Genomic DNA, 24051 nt, shown 5'->3' with positions numbered 1-24051 from the left:
CTCCCTCTTAATTTTAAAATAATGTTTTGGTGCTTTTTGCAACATTAATATTACTTGGATGAAGCACAGCCAACACAGAGATACCTATCGAGTCAGAGTCTTTTTTGTTTATGCCATTTTTAATATTACTTGGATGAAGCACAGCCAACAGAGACACCTATCGAGTCAGAGTCTTTTTTTGCTTATGCCACTGATTCTTTAAAATAAGATGAAAAAACCTTCTCCCCATCACACAGTGATTGGGGTTGAGAGGGATGGAGATAATTTTCTTCATAGCAACAGGCAACACTAACAGTCACCCACTACTTGTCCCTATTCAGATAACTCAGACAAACTTTCAAGGCTGGGTTTGCTTCTTCTGTGTGATTTCAGTGTTGTACTTCTGCATACAAGTTACTTCTATACATGACACTTCAAAACAAGCCAATGAAGAATTCTGTCTCACCAAAACATGCCACACGTGTTCATTGGCTCCCTGGAAACTGCAGAACCTCACGCTGGCTCCAAGAAGACCTTGTCCACCCCACATGTTACTGGGGATCACCTCCACCTCTCTTATTTTCATTGTTTTTATATTATACACCTCCAGCTTCACTGCTTTTTCTGCATTTGCCTTCAGCAGATCTTTCAACATATTGTTTTCTTTATTCTGTAAAACACAAGAAGAGATATATGATTAACATTTTTTCTATTTGCACTTGTAACACACCTGTGGCAGAATTTCAATACAAAGAATCAAAACCATCAATGTTTAGGCTCTGCGTTTCACAGTCAGTCCCAGCAGTTCAATTCCCTTGGATTAGAAATAAATCAATTCTATCACTTCATGTCCCTTTACATAAGTACTTACTATTACTTCATTTCATCACACACATTCCTGTTCCTTTTAATTGCGATTAAATAATATCAGTGATATAAAATCTCAACTATGTAGTCATAACAGAAAGCAGCAACATTTTACTTCATGCCTCGGATCCTAGTACTTATTCAATTACCCTTCAAAGTCATTGCAAATTGACTGTGAAAGCACAGACTATTTGGCAGCAGCTTAGAGAACTATCATTATTTCTGTCAAGTTAGAAGATGACATGATCTTCCACCAAAATCCATTGATTCATGGATCCATTCATCCAAGATCCGTGATCTTTCTTTATAACCATCACTTCCAGAAAGACACATCTACTAATAAAAGCACGGCCAAGTTAATGAATTCAGCATTAAGGTGAAGTGTACAAAGCTGTGAGCTCTTTCAACCAGAAACAAACCAACAAAACAAACCAGAACTCAACTCTTCTGTCATAACTCAACATACAGGAACTGTATTCCCAGTCTTAAAGTATAAGTGAGATGGACTATAATTCTTTTTCATGTTTTATCAAATGTTGAAACATGCTTGCTTAAACAGATGTTGAGCTCTTGCCACTGACTCACCAGTTCAATATTCACCTTGTGGCAGAAAATATGCATGAATGAATAATGTCATAAACATTGTGCTAATCTATTAAGAAGTTAAGGTGACTAAAGACAAATTCTTTTCAAATTTGGAAAATTTGAAAATTTCCTCAAATTTGGATCCAGCTAGAGAGGAGACTTTGAACACCACCAAGTTTCACTTTACCCTTCGAATGCCTTATAGAATGCCCAATGTGAAAAGCTTTCTCTACTGTGACAGCTTTGGCTTCCACCTTTCCACCTTTTCCACCATCATCACAACACCCATATTTCACCCAGGGGAAAAAAAATAATAGTAAAATAAAAGTATTTGAGGCTTACAAGCCTGGTGTGTCCTATGGCAATGATGAAATCAAAAAAAGGTTCCAGTCCTCCTTGTTGAGCTGGAGAGTTTTCCTGAACCTGTAAAACATACATTTATTATTTTTTTATTACACATTGATCTCTAGTTACAGTAAGTGACAGTGTTAATCTTTACACTTAATTCAATATTTACTTCTGAGCTGAAGCAGAGATAAGACACCAAATGGCAGACCTCAGGAACTTGCTTTTATGAAGCTAGGAACAACAGGTGTCGAAATTAAGCTGTAAGGATTTTCTTGCATGTTACTAATAGCCTGAGCATATTAAGCATCCCCAATTACATCACAGCCATTTTTACATAAACACAATTTACAGTTAGATTCCCACAATTTATAATGCATTAGAGTAGGAACACTTAAAAGGGCATGCTATAAACGATGGCTAACCATGAACACTGGTCAAGAAGATTGCCATCACTTACAATAGATTGATTAGAAATAAGAGTTGCAACATCTCAATTTCCTTATAACAACATTATCATAACACAGATGTAATAAAGAAATACAAAGAATACTTATTAAAATGCATTCACACCAGGATAAAACCCACCAAAAGTTACACAGAACTTGATATATGCAGAGTATATGAGATTATACACACTTCAAAGTATACTAACAAAGCAGCACAGTATCAAGGGAACCATTGCAAACCTACTAAAAGTTTGCACTTCTTTTAACTTTACGTTTTGTTAACTCAACTGTACAGCCCTTAACCCGCAATATATTTGACTCCTGAAAGCCACCCCATGATTTAAGTGCTAAATTACAACCCATGCATCATCTAAACTAAAAAGTTCATTTCTAGCAACGTTAAAACTGCTCCATCCCATTTCAGGGAGGAAGACCACCAACTAAACCAAGAGGTAACTTCCCCAACAACTGTTACTTATCAGCAATACCTCTGCCTATCTTTAAGCTCCAAGATACGCGTTTAAACAAAGGTGTGAGCAAACAATAAGCCAGATAGAGGACTTGGAACAAACTTGCATATACGTATATATAGTGCCTGTGAGAAGCAGCCCCTCAGGAAAACACTGGCTGGTGCAGGAATTAACTCCCCAGATTCTGTACAGATCCAAATAAAACTTAGTCACATCTCCAAGTCAAGGGAATTTGGAGGGGTGCGGGGAGACAGGACTATATTCATAGAATGGTTCGGGTTGGAATGGACCTTAAAAGTCATCACGTTCCAACCCCCTGCCCTGGGCAGGGACACCTCCCACTGGAGCAGGTTGCTCAAAGCCCCATCCAGCCTGGCCTTGAACACCTCCAGGGATGGGGCAGCCACAGCTTCTCTGGGCAATCTCTTCCCGTGTCTCACCATCCTCACAGTAAGAATTTCTTCCTAATACTTAACCTAAATCTTCTCTCTTTCAGTTTAAAACCATTACCCCTCACCCTATCGCTACACTCCCTGATAAAGAGTCCCTCCCCATCTCTCCTGTAGGCCCTCTTCAGGTACTGGAAGGCCATTATAAGGTCTCCCCAGAGCCTTCTCCAGGCTGAACAACCTCAACTCTCCTAATCTGTCCTCACAGAAGAGGTGCTCTGGTCATCTTTGTGCCACTCCTCTGGGCACACTCCAACAGGTCCATGTCCTTCTTACGGTGGGGGCTCCAGAGCTGGACACAGCACTCCAGATGGGGTCTCACCAGAGCAGAGGGGCAGAATCCCCTCCCTTGCCCTGCTGGCCACGCTGCATTTGATGCAGCCCCAGATAAGGTTGGCTTTTTGGGCTGCCAGCACACATCACCAGCTCATGTTGAGCTTCTCATCCACCAACATCCCCAAGTCCTTCTCCTCAGGGCTGCTCTCAACCCATTCTCCGCCCAGCCTGTATTTGTGCTTAGGATTGCCCCGACCCACGTGCAGAACCTTGCACTTGGCCTTGCTGAACTTCACGAGGTTAAACTATTTCAAATTCATCTAAAGAAACCCAAAAGGCTCCCCTGGGCTGTCCAGCAGCCGAGACACGGCAAGTCGTGGCTCCGAAGCCGCCGGTGGGGGGGGGCCGTGAGGCCGCGCTGGGCGGGTTCCCCCCCCCGCCGCCACCACCGGCAGCGGTGCGGCCGCTCCTCCCCTGCCGCCGTGGCAGCTCCCCGGAGGGAGCCGACAGGTGCGGGGAAGGCGGGGGGGCAGCCGGACAGACCGCGGGCCCGCCGCCCCCAGCCCAGCCCCCTCTCCGGTGCCGGACTCGGCCTCCCTGAGGCTGGAGACGGGGGTGAAGCGGGACTCCACGCCCCGACGGCCGCCGCCTCAGCGCCGGTGGCTGCCTCAAGGCCCTCCCCGCCTCACCCCGTGTACGTGGAATCCCTCGGCGCCGCCGTCGGGGACCTCGGAGCTCGAGCCCAGCCCCATGCCCACCACCGCGGGAGCCCGGCCGGGCAGGACGCTCAGGCGGCGGCGGCGGCAGCCAGCATCGCCCGCCCGCCGCTCCCTCAGAGGAGGGCGTCGCAGGCCTGAGCAAACGAGCGCCGAGCACAGCGCCCAAGCCGGGTGGAGGAAGATGAGAGATGAGATCTACCCCACGCCCTGGCGTGACGCGGAGACGCCCTTAGCGACGGCGCAGGGGGCGGGGGAAGCGAGGCGTTGCTGGGTGAGGGCGGGGCGCGCGAGGCGCTGGGCGGGAAGCGGCTGAGGGGGGGCCCTGAGGAGAAAAGGCCGAGGGGCCGAGGGGGAGCCCTGAGGAGCAACGGCTGACAGGGAGCGAGTGAGGGGCCGAAAGGAAGCCCTGAGGAGAAACGGCCGACAGGGAGCGGGCGAGGGGCTGAGGGGTTTATACTTGAGCGGTATATTCTTGGGAAGGGTCAGCGTGGCTCTGCTAACGGGGTGGCCCGTCCCACCTGTCTGTTGGGAATACCTAAAGGCATTAACAAACACACGGAAAGGAGCGATCACAAATCACAGAATGGTAGGGGTTGGAAGTCACCTTCAGAGATCATAGAATCATAGAATTGCCCAGGCTGGAAGGGACCTCCAAAGGTCATCTAGTCCGACCTCCCCGCAGTCAGCAGGGACACCCCCAACTAGACCAGGTTGCCCAGGGCCTCGTCGAGCCTCTCCTTGAATATCTCCAGGGAAGGGGCCTCAACCACCTCCCTGGGCAACCTGTTCCAGTGCTCCACCACCCTCACAGTGAAGAACCCTCTCCTCATCTCCAGTCTAAATCTGTTCCCCTCCAGCTTGAAGCCATTGCCCCTCGTCCTGTCACTGCAGGCCTTTCTAAACAGGCTCTCCCCAGCCTTCCTGTAGGCTCCCTTCAGGTACTGGAAGGCCGCTATTAGGTCTCCCCGGAGCCTCCTCTTCTCCAGGCTGAACAACCCCAGCTCCCTCAGCCTGTCCTCGTAGCAGAGGTGCTCCATCCCCCTGATCATCCTTGTGGCCCTCCTCTGGACCCGCTCCATCAGGTCCATGACCTTCTTATATTGAGGGCTCCAGACCTGCACACAATACTCCAGGTGAGGTCTCACCAGGGCAGAGTAAAGTGGAAGAATTACCTCTCTGGACCTGCTGGCATCATCGAAGGCCAACCCTCCTGCCAAAGCAGGGTCACACAGAGCAGGTTGGACAGGAACGCATTCAAGCAGGTTTTGAATATCTCTAGAGGACTCCACACCCTCTCTGGGCAGCATGTTCCAGTGCTCTGGCACCCTCAAAGTAAACAAGTTTTTCCTCACATTCAGATGGAATTTCCCGTGTTCCAGTTCGTGCCCATGGCCCCTTGTCCTGTCACTGGGCACCACTGAGAAGAGTTTGGCTGTGTCCTCTTGACACCTGCCCTTTAGATGTTGATAAGCATTGATGAGGTCCCCTCTCAGTCTTCTCCAGGCTCAACAAACCCAGGTCTCTCAGCCTTTCCTCATCAGAGAGATGTTCCAGTCCCTTGATCACCTTTGTAACCTCCACTGGACTCTCTTCAGCAGTTCCCAGTCCTTGAACTGGGGAGCCCAGAACTGGACACAGTGGCCCAGATGTGGCCTCACCAGGGCAGGGTAGAAGGGAAGGATGACCTCCCTCCACCTGCTGGCCACGCTCTTAAAAATGGACCTCAGGAGATCACTGGCCACAAGGGCACGTTGCTGGCTGCTGGTCGGCTTGTTGTCCACCAGGACTCCCAGGTCTCTCCCTGCAGAGCTGCTTTCCAGCAAGTCAACCCTCAACCTAATCTGGGCGCTCGGTGCTTGCATATTCAGTTTGTCAACTTACACGAAGCTCAGAGATGTCAAATTATTAACCACCATTGCATAGCAGGATTTGTGGTCATCACATTATGGTATTCTTAAGAAGAGAAATCAAGTTTTATTTTCATTTCACCTTGAAGACGATTCTGTGCTGCACTAAAGATTTGTTTTGACTGGGTGTTGCATGGGTGTTTCTAGAACATTGGCACGAGGGTATTTCAGACACTAGAGGAGAACACTAATTAGTAGATATTTCTTCTGTCAAGGTAATAAATTTTAGGAATACAAAGGTCCCGAAAGACACAGAACACTTACAGCTCACACAGGAGTGACACAAGGTCCAGCAGCAGTTGGGACTGAGCTGAAATCCTGTCCTGTAAATAGGACATTTGCACCTGATATCAGTGGAGAATTTTTCCGTATGTCTTTGTGGAAAAATAATTAATTTTTTAAAGATATAATTTCTAAAGGAGGAAAGCTTACTATTTTACCTTCCAATCTGGCAAATGCTGAACAATTTTGATTTCAGTAGCACAATCTGATAAGCTACTGACCTGTTTGTTTCAGGATTTAGGAGGTTCATTTGATTTGACTGGTTTTGTCATTACATGACCTTTCAAAATTTAACACATTTCGCACATTTTTGTTTTTAGATAATGATGCTTATTTAGAGCTGGAAAACAAAAATAAACAAAAAAATGCAGGGCCTAATGAATTATATTGTGCACGAATGTTTTTATGGCTAATGGATAAAAAAGATTAAGGACTTGACAGGATGCTGAAAATGTTGCCTGGATCTAGAGAGGTAGGGTGTAAGTGGGATTTCATCCATAACAAGACAGAAGTACTCACTACTTAAAAAGTAAAATGAGATCATCAGACATTTAGCCAAATACAAGAAAATATAAATATGCAAAACCTAATGTACACTGTACCTAGGATTATAATTATCTAGATTACATTTTTTGTTTACAATAAAATCTGGGAAAATTAGTTGATTCTTTTTTTTTAGTGGCTTTTCCTACATTAATCCAAAACTCTTCTGACGAGGAAGATTTATTTTTTTTTCTGCAGCGGGAAAATAAAATAATGGTTAGGGGTAAAACTGTTTCATCAGGTCTATGTACATTTGGATGCAACTTTAGAATTACTTTGATGTAATTATATACCAGAGGCAGGGAGTCTGGAATTGAAAGGCTTTCTGAACAGGTCTTACAGACTGCTCCCCTAAAAGGCAAATCCTGACCTACTGAGAAAGAGGTACAAGGAGTTTAAGAAGAGTTTCAAGCTTCTTCTTCCTGTGTTTCTTTCTGTGCTTATTCTTCCCTCATGAATGGTGTTATATAGGAAACAGTCTGCATTTAAAAGAGTTTCTGAAAATAAACAAAGAGAATTGTCCGGTCCCGTTGGTGACAGCGTGCAAAGGTTACCTACCTGCATATTGGTGTCGTTAAAACTGGCCACTACATAACTGATGGATGAAAATCGTTGTGAAGTTTCTTAGTAAACACTTTTTGAAATCTTACTTTTTAAATTTGATTCTGTTAATCATATATTAGACAGTAACAGGATTATTTTATTGTTAGTAAATGGCTAAGAGATTCTATACATTCTCCAAAATACGTTGTTAACAGAGGATTTTCCTTTTATAATAAAGAGGTCAGTACATGATAAAAAGCAGCTAATTGGTAATGCAGGGTTAAAAACATAACAATTGGCAGGTCATTAGAAATATATTCTGATTGTTATGAGGCTTTAAGCCACTAGAAATAATGCAGCGTTACGGCATTTTCGCACAACGATATCTATATGAGGTCTTTGCTTTTGCAGATACTGAATTTTGAAAGAAATATCAGTTATCATTCATGGTAATGGAACTAAAACAATGTAACGTGGAAGTGACAGATTCTGCAGAGTACTGTAAAATTTAAATACTTATTTTTTAAAGCTCTTCGTGTGCTTAGCAGTTACAGCTTGCTTGCAATATCAGTCTTTTCTAAAGATTCATATGTAAATGAAAGCTGATATGTGAAAGGTGTGCTGACCCTTCTAAAATACATTTAGATGTGTAGATGTAGTATAAAAAGCTGCAGCTGAGTGAGTTGTAGGTTCTTTTTTTTCAATCAGTGGAGAAAAACAGGCACTTCCTGGCTGTAACTTTTATAATTAAGAATTTCTCATCCCCGTTGTACAGGTAATAGTTCAGTATGGCAGAAGAATTGCGTAGTGTGAATAAGGATCTCTGGCCTCTTTCAGAACTGTTTTCTGTTGAACTCATCAGAAATTATAAAGGAGTAAACATTCAAATTCAAAATTTCGAAGGAGTGAATGTTTTCAAATATTAACATCTGAACTCAGTATTCAGAAGCAAGCTTGCAATTCAGAGGAAATTCTGTGAATAAGTTTAATTTTAAAAAAAAAATAAAAGATGATGAAAAATATTAATGGAAGATTAGTTCTTTGCTCATTATAAATACAAAATATTTGTATAATAATATGCATATAATAAATTTTAAGGTGATCAAAGAAGTTGACCCTAAACAAGCAGTAATGTTTTGGACAAAATAATTGAAATTAAGCATTACTGAGGAGAGATTACAGAAATTCATTATTCAAAAATAGGAGGAACAGCATCTGGTAGATCAAACCTGTTTAAGCTGCATTTTCTTAAGGAGATTAACACCATGTGGAACTTGTGCAGATGATTTACAGGACCTTTATTGTCCTAAAAAAGTGTTGTTGTCCATCTCTTAAAGACGCTAAACTTACTTCAAAAGATACATTTTATTGCTTGATCTCTTTGGAAGAAAAAGTGAACTTGACATTGAGTTGGAAGCTACTTGATGGCAGTATTGTCCTTGGTGGAATGGTGCTTATTAGGGTGGTGTTCAGGTCAACATTATGATGTCTACATAATGCCTATGGTCCTAACACATTTGCTTAAAGATGGGTTTTCAGTGCCAGTGAGGATGCCTCGGGGCACTTGAGAAATCTGAACAAGCTCGTTGTTACACAGGAATGACAGGATACTAGTGCTTTTGTGGAACAGTACCCCGAAAGCGGGGTGAGATGCTGCATGGCATCTCAGGTGGCCCAGGACAGCCACGTGCAGGTCAATGACAACAGAGAACACTGAAACCTGTCCCCTTGGAGCAGCCAGGATCACTTTCTTCTCAGAAAAAGCTGGCACCACTGATTAATGCCCAGTTTGCTGAGCACTACCTGAGTCAGAAGGACTATGTACAAGCTACTGAGAGCTGTAAAAATGCTTTAACATATACTCCAGCAGAGAGTACAGAAAATATTTTTAAAAATCTCAATCAACATCTCATTCATACTATGTATATACAAGGGAATAGACAGAAATTGTTGTGTCAGTGTGGTGTCTTGAAAAATACAGAAAAGGAGATATTTATTGATTTTTTCAAAAGCACAGAAGTGCCATGGGTGAAGGCTTAAATCATATTTCTGACATTGAATGGAATAAGAACCAAAAAGGAGCACAAACACGAAAAGGCAATTCAGCCACGTTAGCCATTTTTGTACTTATGTATCTATTCAATAAAATGTATCACATTGAAATATATTTAAAAATTCACGTGTACTATAGTAAGTTATCAGAAGAGAGTATCATATTACAAATGTAAAAATCAGGTCACACTTACAACAAAGAAAATTGCTCAGGTTTGTTCTCTACTCGCAGTAAAAGCTACTTCTTAAAGCCCATAAAATACTGGTTTGGAAAAGCTCCCATTTACATTTGTGAATGTTTGATACTCAGGGCCATTAACTGGCAGAAAATAGCATTGAATTAGCTATGAATTCCATCTACGCTTTTACTGAGAACTAATGATATGCAACATATTACAAGCTTTAATGTTTAGCAAACACATGCAGCTTCATTTAAATAGAACTGCTTTTAACATTTTCCAGGATTACACTGGTTTTCAAAGAGTGGCCATATTATTATTATTTGTATTTGATTTGTTCCACATTTCCTCTAGTTACTTATTCGTAATAGAAATAATGGTAGCCCCATCACTTCAGATAATTAATGATGCACAAGAAAAATCAGTAAAGAATATCCTTTGCTGATTATTCATAATTACTTGGGTACTGCAATAGTTGTGCTAATGGGGAAATCTATCTTTGGTGTAATTACAAAAGTAGATTGAATTGCATTGGAAAAAATTGATCTACTCTGTTTCTGTCTTCGATGATAGAACTCAATAGAGAGAAATAACAGGCTCTTGATACCTATTAAAATTGTTATCTGAATACTTCATTTCTAATTACTTCTCATTTTCTCAGATAATACTGAAGTTGGCTTATTTTAATTTGGATGATTGATTGTCAAGATCCAGTAACTGTTTTCCCGGTCTAAACGCCATCACTCTATTTTTACATGAAAGTACTAATAACAAAACTACTGATATGGTAGGATGGCATCACTAATTTTTTTCAGAAAAAGACATTAAAAAAGGAGTGACGTAATGGTCCTGCTCTTCCTCCTGCCTTGCTTCTTGCTATTTGGTCTCACCCGGTTCTTTGCAGAGGCTCTGAAAATCATCCAGTTCTGTGCCTGCCCGATTCAGCTTTCTGAAATGACAGAGAAATAACCAGCAAAAACATAAATATATTTTCCCCGGGTTAGTGGATCAAATCAATTTACTGTGTGAGAGGAAACGTTCCAGAGCTCAAGGCAAGTGAGCAACCTCGTTGCCAGGAGCAGAGTGATAACAAGTCGGGGTTTTTTGTAGCAACAAGCTGTTAGAGTAGCTCAACTGTGTACGTAACAGGACCCTTGGCACAGCTGACAAAGCCTGCCCCATCATCAGTTTTAAGCCATGTAAGTAACTGGAGAGCACATGAGTCAACACCCTAATGCTATAAGCTACTCTAATTATAAATCAGCCTTGCCAGTTGCTCAAAGAGGTTCTATTTAGATCTCAGTTGTTAAAGAAAATTCTATTCTTTACCATTATTGCTCGTCTCTATTTCATTTCTCACCGTAGCGCGGGTGTATCTTTGTGAGTTGTGTTAAACAACACAATCAACACCTGGCACGACCCATCTATTCTCTTGCTCCCCGCTTCATAAAGGGACCATTGTGCGTTTGGTAGAGCTCGTGGTTTCGCTGGGATTTCAGGGTGAGAGTGGGAGCATCAACTTTGACATTACGTTTGGAGAAATGTAGACATCTGTGTCCCAGAGAGAGATTTGGATTGGCAGGTTTTCAGCCACACGTACCATTGACAGAGTTAAAATGCATTCAGCACCTAAACAAAAGTACTTCATTAATTGCAGAAGACTCTTTGTCTAAGCATACAAGCAGAGAGTCAGTAGTTAAGCAGTCATGATTCAGGGCAAGAGTTGTGGTACTTGGGGAAAAGCAAACAAACTCATTCTCCTCCTTCCTTGGCAGAGTTTACGTGGTTGGTGCCTGATTTGTCTTTTTTTTAAATGGTTGATTTTGCATTAATCTGTGCATCAGAACCGGCAAGCACATGGTCTGTAAAACTGTAAACACTGTGAAGCTATAAATGAAAGGATGGCATATGTATGGTTGGAAGGTTCATCCCAGTGATCTGAAAGCTCAAAGTTTGTCATCTTGGGAATACCCCAAAGCCCTACATGAAGAAGATCCATCAACCGCACATAGTAACAGGTAGTATCACTTCTATAATATCAAAAACGAGGAACTGAAAGGTTCCCACCTTCTTTACCAGCAAGCAGCATTTAGCATCGTTTTTATCAGTGAGTGACTTGCCAAGATCTTCAGACATTAAAGCTGATGACCATGAAGTGGGGAGTGGGAGAAGAAGGGATGGGCAATTGTGTCCTAAGCGACGTAGCTCAAGCATGAGCCACTAGCAGGGGCCTGAGCAGCTGGCCCAGTGGGTATGGACCCAGATGAGCCTTCTCAGGGTTGTTTTGTCTCATTCATCATTTTCTCTTGATGTAGCAGTTCCCACCGAAATCTGATCCAAGGTTGAAGCTCCACTGTATCAGAGCTGACCCTGAACGCAGGCAGCTGAGCACCCAGGGGGTGTAGGACAGGGTTGTAGCACCTGCTTGTGCACACAGGTCCCATGCCAAGTGGGGTTTGCCAGCAGTTTCAGCTGATCCTGCTCTTAGCCAAGGACCTTCTTCTGTTTTGAGGGTACCCAGTAAGTCCAAGAGCTCAGCCCTTCCTTCCACGTCTTCTTGTAGATGTTTGAGGCCAGAGTCACCACCCCAGGCTCTGCTGTCCCTGTTCAACAGTGCTTGTGTTGGTTGTCCTTCTGGGTGAGAGCACACCTCCAACTTCTTAGCAGGAGAAATTCTGATCTTCAGTTAAAAATTGCCCCGCTGTGCATCTGAATACACGTTTGGCAACTGCTGCCATCTCAGATGCTTTTGTCACTTTTGCTGAAATGCTCTGCACTGCAAACATGGTTAACTGAATCTGAACTAGATGGGCATCTCCACCAACCAGTCATGAATACTTAGCACCTCAACATCCACAAGCGGAGGCACTCAGCCTTTTTCTGCTCTTTGTGCTGAGTTCCCTGAAATTAGCTGAAATTCTGTTCTTTGAGATATGTTTTTCTATGTATATTCCTTCATCTCTTGCTTTGAGGCCAGAAGTATTTTTCCAGAAATACTGATATTGTGAGAAACAGATATTGTAGGGCGTGTCCCTTTCTTTTTATATCAGCTTAAATGACATAAGAAAAAATAAGGAAAAACAGGGTGCCTTGTATATCTCACCAGTGCATACTACTGAGATTAAAAAAAATCAGTCTTGAATGTGTGAATTTACATGCAGGGAAAGCACAAATGTACATATTGGCAACACACCTAGAAATAGAATATTAATACCTAACCATTCTTTTAAAACACCTTTTCATTTTAAAAATAAAGAAGAAGGTAGCACTTCTGAAAACTTCCACGCGTGGAAGACACGGAGTAGGGTGAAATTAGCTGTAGAGCAGGAATGCAAATAACAGCAGTTCAAAGTGACTCATTTTTAGGCTGAGAAACAGTATGATTTATGAGATACTTAGAAAAACAAATACGTAACCACTGTGTTTACATATGGGGTAGTTAGAATTTATAGACAAAAATGCATATTGCTTTATATCAGTCACTATTTGATAAACTAGGAAATACCATATAGAACTTAATGTTATGGTAATTTAAATGAGAAGAAGGAAGCGGCACAACATGGTGTAAGAACAGCAGAAAAATTATTAAAGGAGTTTTTTCCTTCACAACAAGGCCAAAATCAGCTAAAGACGTTACAGAACTACTGTTTAATGGCTACCACAGGCATGTGCAATGTAGAAAAAGTTCTCAGTGTTTTTGTAGAAATGGCAAAAAATAAGGTAAGAATTCTTAAAATCTTTTCATACTCATTCCTTTCTGTTATAAATTGCTAAAAGACTCTTGATTTCCTTTTTTACCTGCTTTTTCTCCACAGTGAATAACGTTTTCTTCTTAACTTTAAAGTAAAAGCTTTGAAATTAAGTTAATAAGCATGTTCAAATACTTATATGTGAATGCATTTACTACTTTTTTCCATGTTAAGTAAGGACTGAAAGAGACAGAATATGGGCTATTTATTTTGTACTTTTTCCTCTTTACTTAAGGTCAAAATGAACTTTTCCAGTAAACACACTGGATTAACTTCTGATGTCATTAATACTAAACTTTTCCATTGATTTCAGTGGAGTTAGGAGTACTAGTATTTATAAAGCTTCATAGACTAATTTTTCTAAAGCATACAGTTTATTTGCTTGTAGAAAATCACACCCATAACTCTTAAGAGTTACGAAAACTGTGGATTTCAGTAAGCTGCTTACTGGCACAACAGTTACTTAAAAAACTGAAACAAGGGACTGAATTATGTACTGAATGTTCTGCAAAATTTGGAGGCAAGATCAAGCTACTGTGCTGTTAATAGTAAATAAATAGGACATTATTCGTCAAGACTTACCCTTTCGGTTCTGTGATGTGCATAAGGAATTTGAATTAGTGACATTTTGCTCCTTTCCCAAGACTTTCAATATAGTCAAATCAATATTGGGAAATATGGAGACCATGCCTCAAGTACCGTGTCCAGTTTTGGGCCCCTCACTCCAAGAAAGACATTGAGGTGCTGGAGCGTGTCTGGACAACACGGGCAGCAAAGGGCAACAAAGCTGGTGAGGGGTCTGGAGCACAAGCCTTATGAGGAGCTTTCTGGAGAGTAAGTCTTATGAGGAAAGGCTGGGGGACCTGGGGGTGTTCAGCCAGGAGAAAAGGATGCTGAGGGGAGACCACCTCGCTCTCTACAACTCCCTGAAAGGAGGGTGTAGCCAACGGGGTGTCACGCTCTCTACAACTCCCTGAAAGGGGGGTGTCGGGCTCTTCTTCCAAGTAACAGGCAATAAGACAAGAAGAAATGGCCTCAAGTTGCACCAGGGGAAGTTTAGGATGGACATTAGGGAAGAATTCTTCACAGAAAGGGTTGTCAAGCCTTGGAACAGGCTTCCCAGGGAACTGATTGAGTCACCCTCCCTGGAGATGTTTAAAAGAGAAGTAGATGTGGTGCTGAGGGACATGGTTTAGTGGTGGGTTTGGTATTGTTAGGTTAATGGTTGGACTTGATGATGTTAAGAGTCTTTTCTAACCTAAATGATTCTATGAAATAGCAATGTGAAACTACAACTAGCTGAACACTCTGGTCCTGATCCAGCAAAGTCTTTAATTACATGCTTCCCTGCATGAATATGTATACTTAATGATTTTAATAGAGCTGTATCGATGCTCAAAACTAATCATCAATCATTAAACATATTTAAGCGGGTAACTTGTTTTGCTACTTATAAGAGCCCTTTGACCTTGATTTGACTAGCAGTGTTTTGAATAATTAAGAGTTGAATCATCCAAATTCCTCGTACTTCACTGAGGAAACATGTTGTCACGTTGACAGCATCCAGCTGTACGAGATTATTCCTGGAAGTTGTATCTTTGCCTGTAACACAGGAGGTGGTTTTCCTTTTGTATCATCTGTGGTTAATGTTCAGACAAGCTGAGAAGCTTTTACAGGTGTTTTAATTACAAGAACTTACGATCCATATATTCCATCTAGTTGGTCAATAATATCTTGCTGTAATATGAAGATTTCACATATAAATTCCTCTGTATTATGAAATCCTAAAAATCTACCAACAGGAATTCAGCTGCAGGTATATGTTCAATGGGGGTTTGGGGCTGCATTGGGTGTTTCCTATAAATGGAAGCGCTGAGGTTTATTTCACAATCTGTTAAGAACCTGGCTGGCCTTTCGTAATGGGACAGTGCAGGATACGATACGATCACCAACATATGAAGGGAGGTTGCTGTAATTCATGTCATTTCTATTTTCTTAGAAGGAATGTATTCAAATTATTTAGAAAATGACTGAAAGAACCCTAAAGTGGCAGTAAATTGGATTTAGCAATTTTAAACATCCTTTACCTGCCTCAGATGGTGCAGAAAGGTTTTAAATAAAACCAGTAAGACCATCACATGCAGTAGCCTTTCTTACAGATATTATAAGACCTGCCATTTCCAGCAGCCTCTGGGACCTGGGATTTCTCCTGCCCCAGAGGTTCTCACTGGGCCCTCATACCTGCTGGATGGTTCCCTACTTATCAGCTCAAGGCTTCATCCCATAGCAACAGAAAGAAGAAGAAAAAGCAAAGTCGTTTGCCCTATTATCCTCACTTACTGATGATTAACAGTGCTGATCATTGTAGTATATTTATTAACAATTATACATTATCACAGAATCACAGTGATAATGTACAATTGTTAATAAATATACTACAATGATATATTATATCAAGGTTCTGACAGTGTTTTCGGGATAGTGTATCCATAGACTTTTTTACTGTTGTAAACAGTAAAAGAACAAAAGAACTTCTGCTCTTGTTGTCCTAACTTGTTGACAAATGATGATAAGCTGGGAATATTTATGGATTTATTAGTGAAATGATCAACTCATACTCAGGTGTGGAAGAGGAGAAATATAGAGAAGAAATACTGAAAAATTGAATATTCTGTGTGCATTGGAAGGAATCTTCTCTAGTCCTACTTATTACATTTAGAACCACCTCCGTTGAGAAGAGGAGCATGTGCTTTACATTAGCACGTACTTAAGTTAACAATGTGCTTAATGCTATCCTGAATAGAGACGTTGTGTTGAATGGCTGCTATAAAGAAGAAAGGAAACCTTGGCATTTGCACTGCAAAAATAAATCTCAGGCTTTCGTTTCTAGAGACATTTGCACTGCAAAAATAAATCTCAGGCTTTCAATAGTCAATAAGTAGTCAATAAGTCAATAAGTCAATAAGTCAATAAGTAGTCAATAAGTAAAGATATACGTAGGGCTGAACTGTGTCATGCCAAAATCTGTCTAGCCAGTATCCTAGTGACAATGGGTGACAGCAGATGCTTAGGAAAAGCGTGTGAGAGCAGAGCAGACACAGATCTGTCCAATAAACATGCACAGTAAACCCTCCCAATGTGTGGCAGTCAGTTTGTGCTGTAGGACCTCCCTGAAAGATGACTATATCCTCAACTTCGTGCTCAGTAGCCCCTAATGGATCTCATTAAGTTCACCCAAATCTCCTCACTTGCTTATACAGTCCTGGAATCTTTCCCCACCATCCCTCCTATCCCTCACAACCTTCCTTTATCATTCCATCACTCCTAAAATAATCTGCTCACCTAGAAAATTCTGCTGTCATCAATATATTTAATTCTGGTGGTCTAAGAACGAGGACAAAAAGGCTATATACTAATTAACTAAACAGTGCCAGACCACTAATTAACAATACTAGAGCACCAATTAAATAAATGGTGCTAGAGCACCAACTCAGACATTGTCTTTCTCTTTCTGTACAGCTAAATGTTAGCACAGTCTACCATAGCACTGGTTTACTCCAGCCCATGCTCCCCAAAGCACGGGCTAGAAAGTTAGTGTGGACAAGAGACCCTGCTCCATAGGCATCGAGGATGAGACCTCTCTGGTTGAGAGTATAAATGAGTTTTGCCATATGGACACAAGCAGGGCCACTTGAGGAGGCCTTGTAGTGGGACAGGAGTCCTGTTTTGTTGACTTGTAAAGACTCAGAGTGCAGAAGTTCTCTTTTGCCTCCACTTGTGAGAAACGCTGAGATGACTCTAGCTTGAGATGGTCTTTCAGAGAGGAGAAGTCCTGGACTCCAGTTCCTGGACTGTGCATGTTCTGAACCAGCTTTTGTAGCCCCTGGAGGATTATGGGCCTCTGAGATTTAGCAGTAGGTGAGATGTTGTGTTTTGGATGGCAGCTCTAGATTTCTCAAGCCAAGCTCCACAATGGGAGCTCAGTGGTAACGCTGCAATACCAAAAACTAATCAGCTTTTCTATTGCCATTAATGCCAATCTCCATGTTTTTCTTTTCCTTTCCTTACAATTTAAGTTCTTATTCATAAATTCAGGTTTTTTCACCCTGGCAAGTGCTTGTACATGGAGCAGCTTCCCAGTCCCAGTGGCTGAACTCCCCTCTCTCCATTCACACACGTCCCATAGGCTCACCTCTCCCACAAACCACATATGTGGAACCCAGAGCAAAATGCAGACAGTCCCTCAGGAGCTCTATGCCTAAACAATGTCTGAAGTGGAGGAATTCTGAAAACAGCTGCAATTCATCATCCTCAGTGTTATTTATTTCTCCTTTGGGGCATTACAACACAGCCCAACATCAAAGCTGCAAAGCGAGTATGATACCGTGCACGTTGCTGTAGAGTACAGATGATGGACAAACAATTACTCAAGTTAAATGGCACGTTGTCGAAAAGGAGAATAAACAAACAATGATGTTCTTCAACAAATTGTGTGTAAGGAACACATAAAGACTTTGGCAAAATAAATTAGCAATAGAAATATGAGTGAGTTTGCCAGGTCTAACAAGGATGATGAATGTAGTGAAAGTGAGGGAAGAGACTGTTTGGCCAGGAGGCCACTTTCTGACCTCCTAGCCAAAACTAACTGGAAGCTAAAAATGATCTATGATGTAAGAGGGAAAAAGCGTTCAACGACTTTAAAGAAGGTCTCAGTGCTGAAATATCACACTGAACTTTTTATGGCTTCCAGTAAAATAGAAAGGATTTGTTAAAGAGGACTGATGGGATGATATGGAAAAGGCCCTGGTCCTACTGTACCCATGCCATGGACAGTGGACCCCATTAGCACACCTGAGTGGATAAGCCTTGCTGTCTTCTCCAGTTCATTTCCTTAACTCTTCCTTTTTTACTTGACAGGTGGTTTCTGGCTGCAGTTGAAGCTGAAAGTGAGTATTACTGCCCACCCATTGACAGCCTGTGTGTCCCAAGGGGATTTCCCTTGATCATGGAAACAAGTCTGGGTTTTCACCAGCCACAGGCATTTCTTGTTTTCCTTTTCACTAGATATGCAGAGCAGGGCTGTATTTTACACTTAACTGAAGAACCTGTGCATCTGCTATGCTCCCAGACAGATGCCTTAAACCATTAAACGGATATAAATCATCATGCTCCACAAGCATAAAGCAGTTAGGGGACTGCGGTGGGTGGGCATACTCTTTCCCCTCAAAGAAGTTATCCATTACAAAAGCTTCTACATTTTCTTCTGAAGTGCTCTATCAGGGCCACTGTGAAAGATGGGACGTGGGTCTTGGCAATATTGCCTGGTGCCTTCCCTACCTACTGCCTGTCCCAAGCCTCTGGAAAGAATGTGGAGAAGAGGAGCCCCGTCCAACTTGACCTTGAATGTTTCCTGGGATGGGGCATCTACCATCTCTCTGGGCAACCTGGGCCAGTATTTCACCACAATTATGGGAGGTGGTTGGGACTGTGGAGTCCTGGTGGACACCAAGTAGAACATGGGCCAGCAGTGTGCCCTTGCTGGCTGGGACTGTGGAGTCCTGGTGGACACCAAGTTTTACATGGGCCAGCAGTGTGCCCTTGCTGCAAAAGCGGCAAATGGTATCCTGGGCTGCATCAAAGGCAGCAAATGGTATCCTGGGCTGCATCAGGCAAAGTATTACCAGCAGGTCGAGGGAGGTGATCATTCCCTTCTACTCAGCACTGGTGGGGCCACATCTGGAACACTGGGTCAGTTCTGGGCTCACCAGTACAAGAGACACATGGACATACTGGAGAAAGGCCAGCAAAAGGACACAAAGGTGGTGAAGGAAGTTGAGCACCTTCTCCCATGAGGGAGGCTGACAGAGCTGGGACTGTTCAGCCTGGAGAAGAGAAGGCTCAGGTGGGATCTCATCAATCTATATAAATACCTGAAGGGAGGGTGCACACCTTCTCCCATGAGGAAAGGCTGACAGAGCTGGGACTGTTCAGCCTGGAGAAGAGAATGCTCAGGTGGGATTTTGTCAATCTATAGAAATACCTGAAGGGAGGGTGCACAGAGTCCAACAATGCATCTCCTCGAGTAGGGCTGTTAAGTTCTTGTCTCAAGTTGTCACCTAGGCACTCTGAGAGCTTCCTGGATTGCCTGCAGCCAGCTGTGTTGCTTTTCCAACAGATGTTGGAACTCGAGTAGGGCTGTTAATTTCTTGTCTCAAGAAGTTGTCACCTAGGCACTATAAGAGCTTCCTAGATTGCCTGCAGCCAGCTGTGTTGCTTTTCCAACAGATGTTGGAATGGTTAAAATCCCCCAGCAGGATGAGAGCCTGTGATCGCGATGCCTCCTCAAGCTGGAGTAAGAAGGCATCCTCCTCCTCTCCTGCTGCTGAGAGCCAGCACTTTGGGATAGGGAGAGGAAAACTCCCTCAGCAGGGAGGAGGATGTAGAAAATGATCCTAAAAAAGGACCAGTGTGTCCAACCAAGGTCAGTCTGACATGTCCAACCAAGGTTGAACCACTCTCAGTGGTTACGCTTCTCCCTGTTTGCGGTTGCTCTTTTTATCTTGTTGACAAAAAGCAGTTCCCATTACATGGAGAAGCAGAGAGCTGCCCTGATGGATAAGGGAATACAACACGTGCCTCAGCAATTAGTACTCTGAAGCGTTGGCTTCTTCAGCCTTGGTTTGAACTCTTTTGGTTTTGACTTGATCTGAGAGCACTCCAAATTTATTGGGGTTTTTTTCTTCTTCAGGGCCCTGTGGGAACTCTGCAGCCCGGAGATGTTTGTGTAACCTTGGGCTCTACCTTGAACAGGCTGCTGTTCCCCCTTTTTTTCCACACAGAGAATTGTAGCCCTCTGCTGTCCTCTCTCCAGCAGTTGCCTGTCCTTCTTGAACTGGGGAGCCCAGAACTGGACACAGTACTCCAGATGGGGCCTGAATTATGAATTTGCCACATTCATAAGCCCATTTCGCTACAGTCTGTTGAAAATCCTCCGGTGGAAGGTGCTTTAGAAGTGATTACATTGGTGGAAGGTCTCAGTGATGCAGTGATCCAATTTAAGCATTGGAATGGGCTGCCCAGGGAAGGGGTTGAGGCACCATCCCTGGAGACATTTAAAAGACGGGTTGACATAGTGCTTAGTGACATGGCTTAGTGATGTTTTTTTATCAGGTTGATGATTGGACTAGATGATCTTAAAGGTCCCTTCCAACCTAGACAATTCCATGATTCTATGATTTTAAGGTAGCAGTAGGCAGTAGTTTTTACACTAATTATTCTGTGATTTGTTTTCAGGCCACCAGGAGCAACCTACCGAGTGGCTCTGGGTGAGCACGATCTCTTGGAGGTGGATGGCACCGAGTACTATATTGGTGTGGACAGAATCTTCATTCATAATGGCTGGAATCCCAATGACATCGCCAATGGGTAATTATTTTGAATATCGTCAGGTGGTTGAATGGTATTTAGCACCCTGTCCCATTAGTGTTTTTGTGTATGTTCAGTCCAGTTCCCAGTGAGGCTGGATTTGTGGGAAGCACTGGAAGATGACACAATGGAGATTTCCCAAATGACCTCCTCTTTTGGAGGAGTTACACAGTGTCTATGTGGATGACCTTAGTCCTTAGTTTTGCCCAAGATGGGGGAAAGATGGGTCTCACAGAGGGATCCAGGATGCAGAGCAGAGTCAAGGACTTTTCTAGCAGCCATACCACTGTTTGCATCTGATGAAGGGAAGCCCTTGGGGAAATGCAGAGAGACTATCTTAAATCCCTCCCCAGAGACATGTCTGTCCACCCGGGGTCCACTGAAGTTTACTCTGAGGTTGGGTACTTCCAAAGGAGCAGGAGTTTTTTGGGGGAGTGTGAGTCCTTTATCAGTCTGTATCACGGCCTCTTCGCTCTTAATTGCTCATATTTTCCTGTGATAACTATAAAGAGTAGTGGATGGTGTTTGCAAGGTGCTTGGCTGTCACCATGCCAGAGGCTAGAGACCTGAGCGAGTGATGAGATAGGAGTGAGGACGTCAGATCTGACTTACAGCCAATTCAGGACTTGCAGTAAAGAGTCTTCTCCCTGTATCCCGTTTCAGCTATGACATTGCCCTGCTGCGCCTCGATTCTCCTGCCTATGACAATGGGTTCGTTGAGCTGGGAATGCTTCCATCTGAAGGAGATGTTTTGCCCAATAACTATCCCTGCTACATTACCGGATGGGGGGTGGTTAGTGGTGAGTGAGGGGGGAAGGAGGACTGTCGAAGGTCCCTCCTCATTTCAGAGGGACCACCGTGCAGGGGAGGCTGCCCGAGGCAGGGTATGGGCTTCCTTCTTCAACTGCTGGAGCTGCTGGTCCAAAATCTCACCCTTTCTCTGTTAGTGGGTGGCGGCAGCGCAGTCAAACTGCAGGAGGTGATGCTGCCGGTGGTCGACCATGAGATCTGCTCCCAGAACGACTGGTGGGGCTCACAAGTAAAAGCCACCATGATCTGCGCAGGTGGAGATGGCGTGAGGTCCGGATGCAGTGTAAGACCTGTTATTCTCAGAGGATTTTCAGGCTCCCCTCTTGCTCTTTCCTTCTTATCTGATCTTGCTGTTCCCTCAGCTGGGACCCGTTTTTGCCATTTCTCCACCTGCAATAGCTCTGCTTGCACAGACAGCTGAGGTTTCTGCAAGTTTTGACTATGTCCAACTGGCACCATCTGGCCCAGGTGAGGTGGAAAAGGAAGATGCTGTGAGGTTCCCTTTATCCCAAGGGCTCCAGGTGACCCCAGCATCAAGACAAGGGGGTCTGGGGGGAAAACCTGTTATCTCTGCCTGTATTCCCTTCACTACAGAGGTGGCTTCTGGTGAAAGCAACCGTGCAGAGCCCTTGAAAAATAGAGGACAAATACATAATATATTTTATTATGTAAATATATGAATATAATATAGAAACACATAGAAATATGAATAATATAGAAATATATAGAAATAAAACAGATTATACAATTATACATGGTACTACTAGAGATATAGTAAATCATAGGTCTCTAGATATTTAGTGTATTTTTTGGTGTGGTTTAATTATGGCAGAACCTTGTTACGAACCAAGTTCTGAGCCAAGCAGGAGCCTTTATCTTTTCAGACATTGTAACTCAAGTGGCTTTCTTTTTCACCACTTTAGCTTCCTGGGACCCTTTGAATATACTTATTTGCAAAGAAGAAGGGGAGCAGCGTTTCCCTTCTGCCTGGTTCCTTGTAGCTGGAGAGCGCACTGATTTATTGGCAGAGATGCTGCCCAGGTGGACCTTAGGATTGCATGTGGTGCAACGTGCCCTGGACCATTGCAGTCACTGTATCTGCAGTGGGGGGTGGGAATTTAGGGTTTCAGTCCTTCCTGGGGTGGGTGTGTGTATATATTTGTGTTTGTGTTCATATAGACTGGGATAATAAACAGTGGGTCTGATCTTTGCAGCATCTCCGGAGGTATTGGGTGGTCTCTGCTCCCGTGCTGCTGTGGAGCAATCAGCCTTTTGCAAAGAAAACAGCACCATTTTTTATTTTGATGTTCAGGACAGTGATTAACTAATTGGTGCTCCTTAATCCTGTCCAGTCGTTCCTCGATGGCTCAGATAATTTGGCTTAATATGTTCCTCTCCTTCCTCTGATCCAGGGGGACTCTGGGGGCCCTCTCAACTGCTACACAAACAACCGCTGGCAAGTCCACGGGATTGTGAGTTATGGGCTGGTTCCTTACTGTAACACCTACAAGAAGCCAACAGTCTTCACACGTGTGTCAGCCTACGTGGACTGGATCTACAGCGTAAGTTGCTTGGTGCCTGCGAGTGTTCAAGGCCAGGCTGGATGGGGCTTTGAGCAACCTGGTCTAGTGGGAGATGTCCAGGGGGGTTGGAATTAGATGATCTTTAAGTTCCTTTCCAACCCAAACCATTCTATCATTCTTTGAGGGCAAGGGAGTGCCAGAGGAATTGAATCCTCTCATTTATTAAACCATTAGGAGTAGAACTGGGTCATCTGAGGAGGTCTAAAGTCAGGATATTTGGTGCTACTTTTGGTGTAGTCAACCAACTGCAGGGAAGGAGCTGCTCCCTGGGAGCTGGAATGCTCCTGGGGACCACAGAAAAAATTCAAGCCGGGCAGGAGCTGGGCTCTGTGTCCAAAAAATGACCCTCTCCATTCACCCAGACAAAACCTTACTGCAGGAAACCGCTGAAGGAATGAGCTGGCTGGTGGATGGGAAATGCAGGAAACATAAAGTATCTCTACAAGTCCTGCAGTGCCCCACCATACGCTCTCAGCCTTGCACCTGGGAGTGAGCAACGAGCTCTTTGCTCCCTGAAATCACCTTTGGGGCAAGGAGCAGCCATTTCCCAGGCACAGGGGGGTGGTTTTGTGGAAATGCCGCTGTAAACCATGGTCTTGCTGGAAAGAAAAGTGGGGAGAGGTGTTTTAAATCCCTGCAAGGAAGAGGGAGGCTTCTGTTGGCCATAAACCTTCCTTTCGGGGTGGGAAGAGGTTGTTAGAGCAGTCCTTTGGCTCAGCTGGGAATGAGCCCTTCCTCCAAGCACTTTGGTGGGATGGAGACATGTGTTACTCTGTCTCTTTGCTGAATTCACCTCTTTTTTTGTTTTCCAGACTACAATGAATAACGGGGGTTTCTAG

General features: G+C 43.4%; 2 protein-coding genes across 2 annotated transcripts in view; one reads left to right on the top strand and one right to left on the bottom strand.

The window, feature by feature from the left end:
* GORASP1 (golgi reassembly stacking protein 1) overlaps positions 1 to 4251 on the bottom strand; it is a 9742-nt gene extending 5491 nt beyond the window's left edge. The window contains exons 1-3 of the mRNA XM_014945177.1: positions 4110 to 4251; positions 1774 to 1854; positions 446 to 649 (exon numbers count right to left, since the gene is read on the bottom strand). Coding sequence (XP_014800663.1) covers positions 446 to 649; positions 1774 to 1854; positions 4110 to 4172 — 348 coding nt within the window. The 5' untranslated portion in view covers positions 4173 to 4251. The remainder of the gene's footprint in view (positions 1 to 445; positions 650 to 1773; positions 1855 to 4109) is intronic.
* LOC106889643 (elastase-1-like) lies at positions 4171 to 24051 on the top strand. The gene is made up of 7 exons (XM_014944863.1): positions 4171 to 4410; positions 7826 to 7863; positions 20688 to 20819; positions 21483 to 21619; positions 21767 to 21912; positions 23042 to 23191; positions 24025 to 24051. The coding sequence occupies exons 1-7, from the start codon at positions 4171 to 4173 to the stop codon at positions 24049 to 24051; spliced, it is 870 nt and encodes a 289-aa protein (XP_014800349.1).

The sequence above is a fragment of the Calidris pugnax genome, unplaced genomic scaffold (assembly GCF_001431845.1).
Source record: "Calidris pugnax isolate Ruff unplaced genomic scaffold, ASM143184v1 scaffold54, whole genome shotgun sequence".
NCBI classification, from domain to species: domain Eukaryota; kingdom Metazoa; phylum Chordata; class Aves; order Charadriiformes; family Scolopacidae; genus Calidris; species Calidris pugnax.
This window is presented reverse-complemented; position numbering and strand designations above follow the sequence as displayed.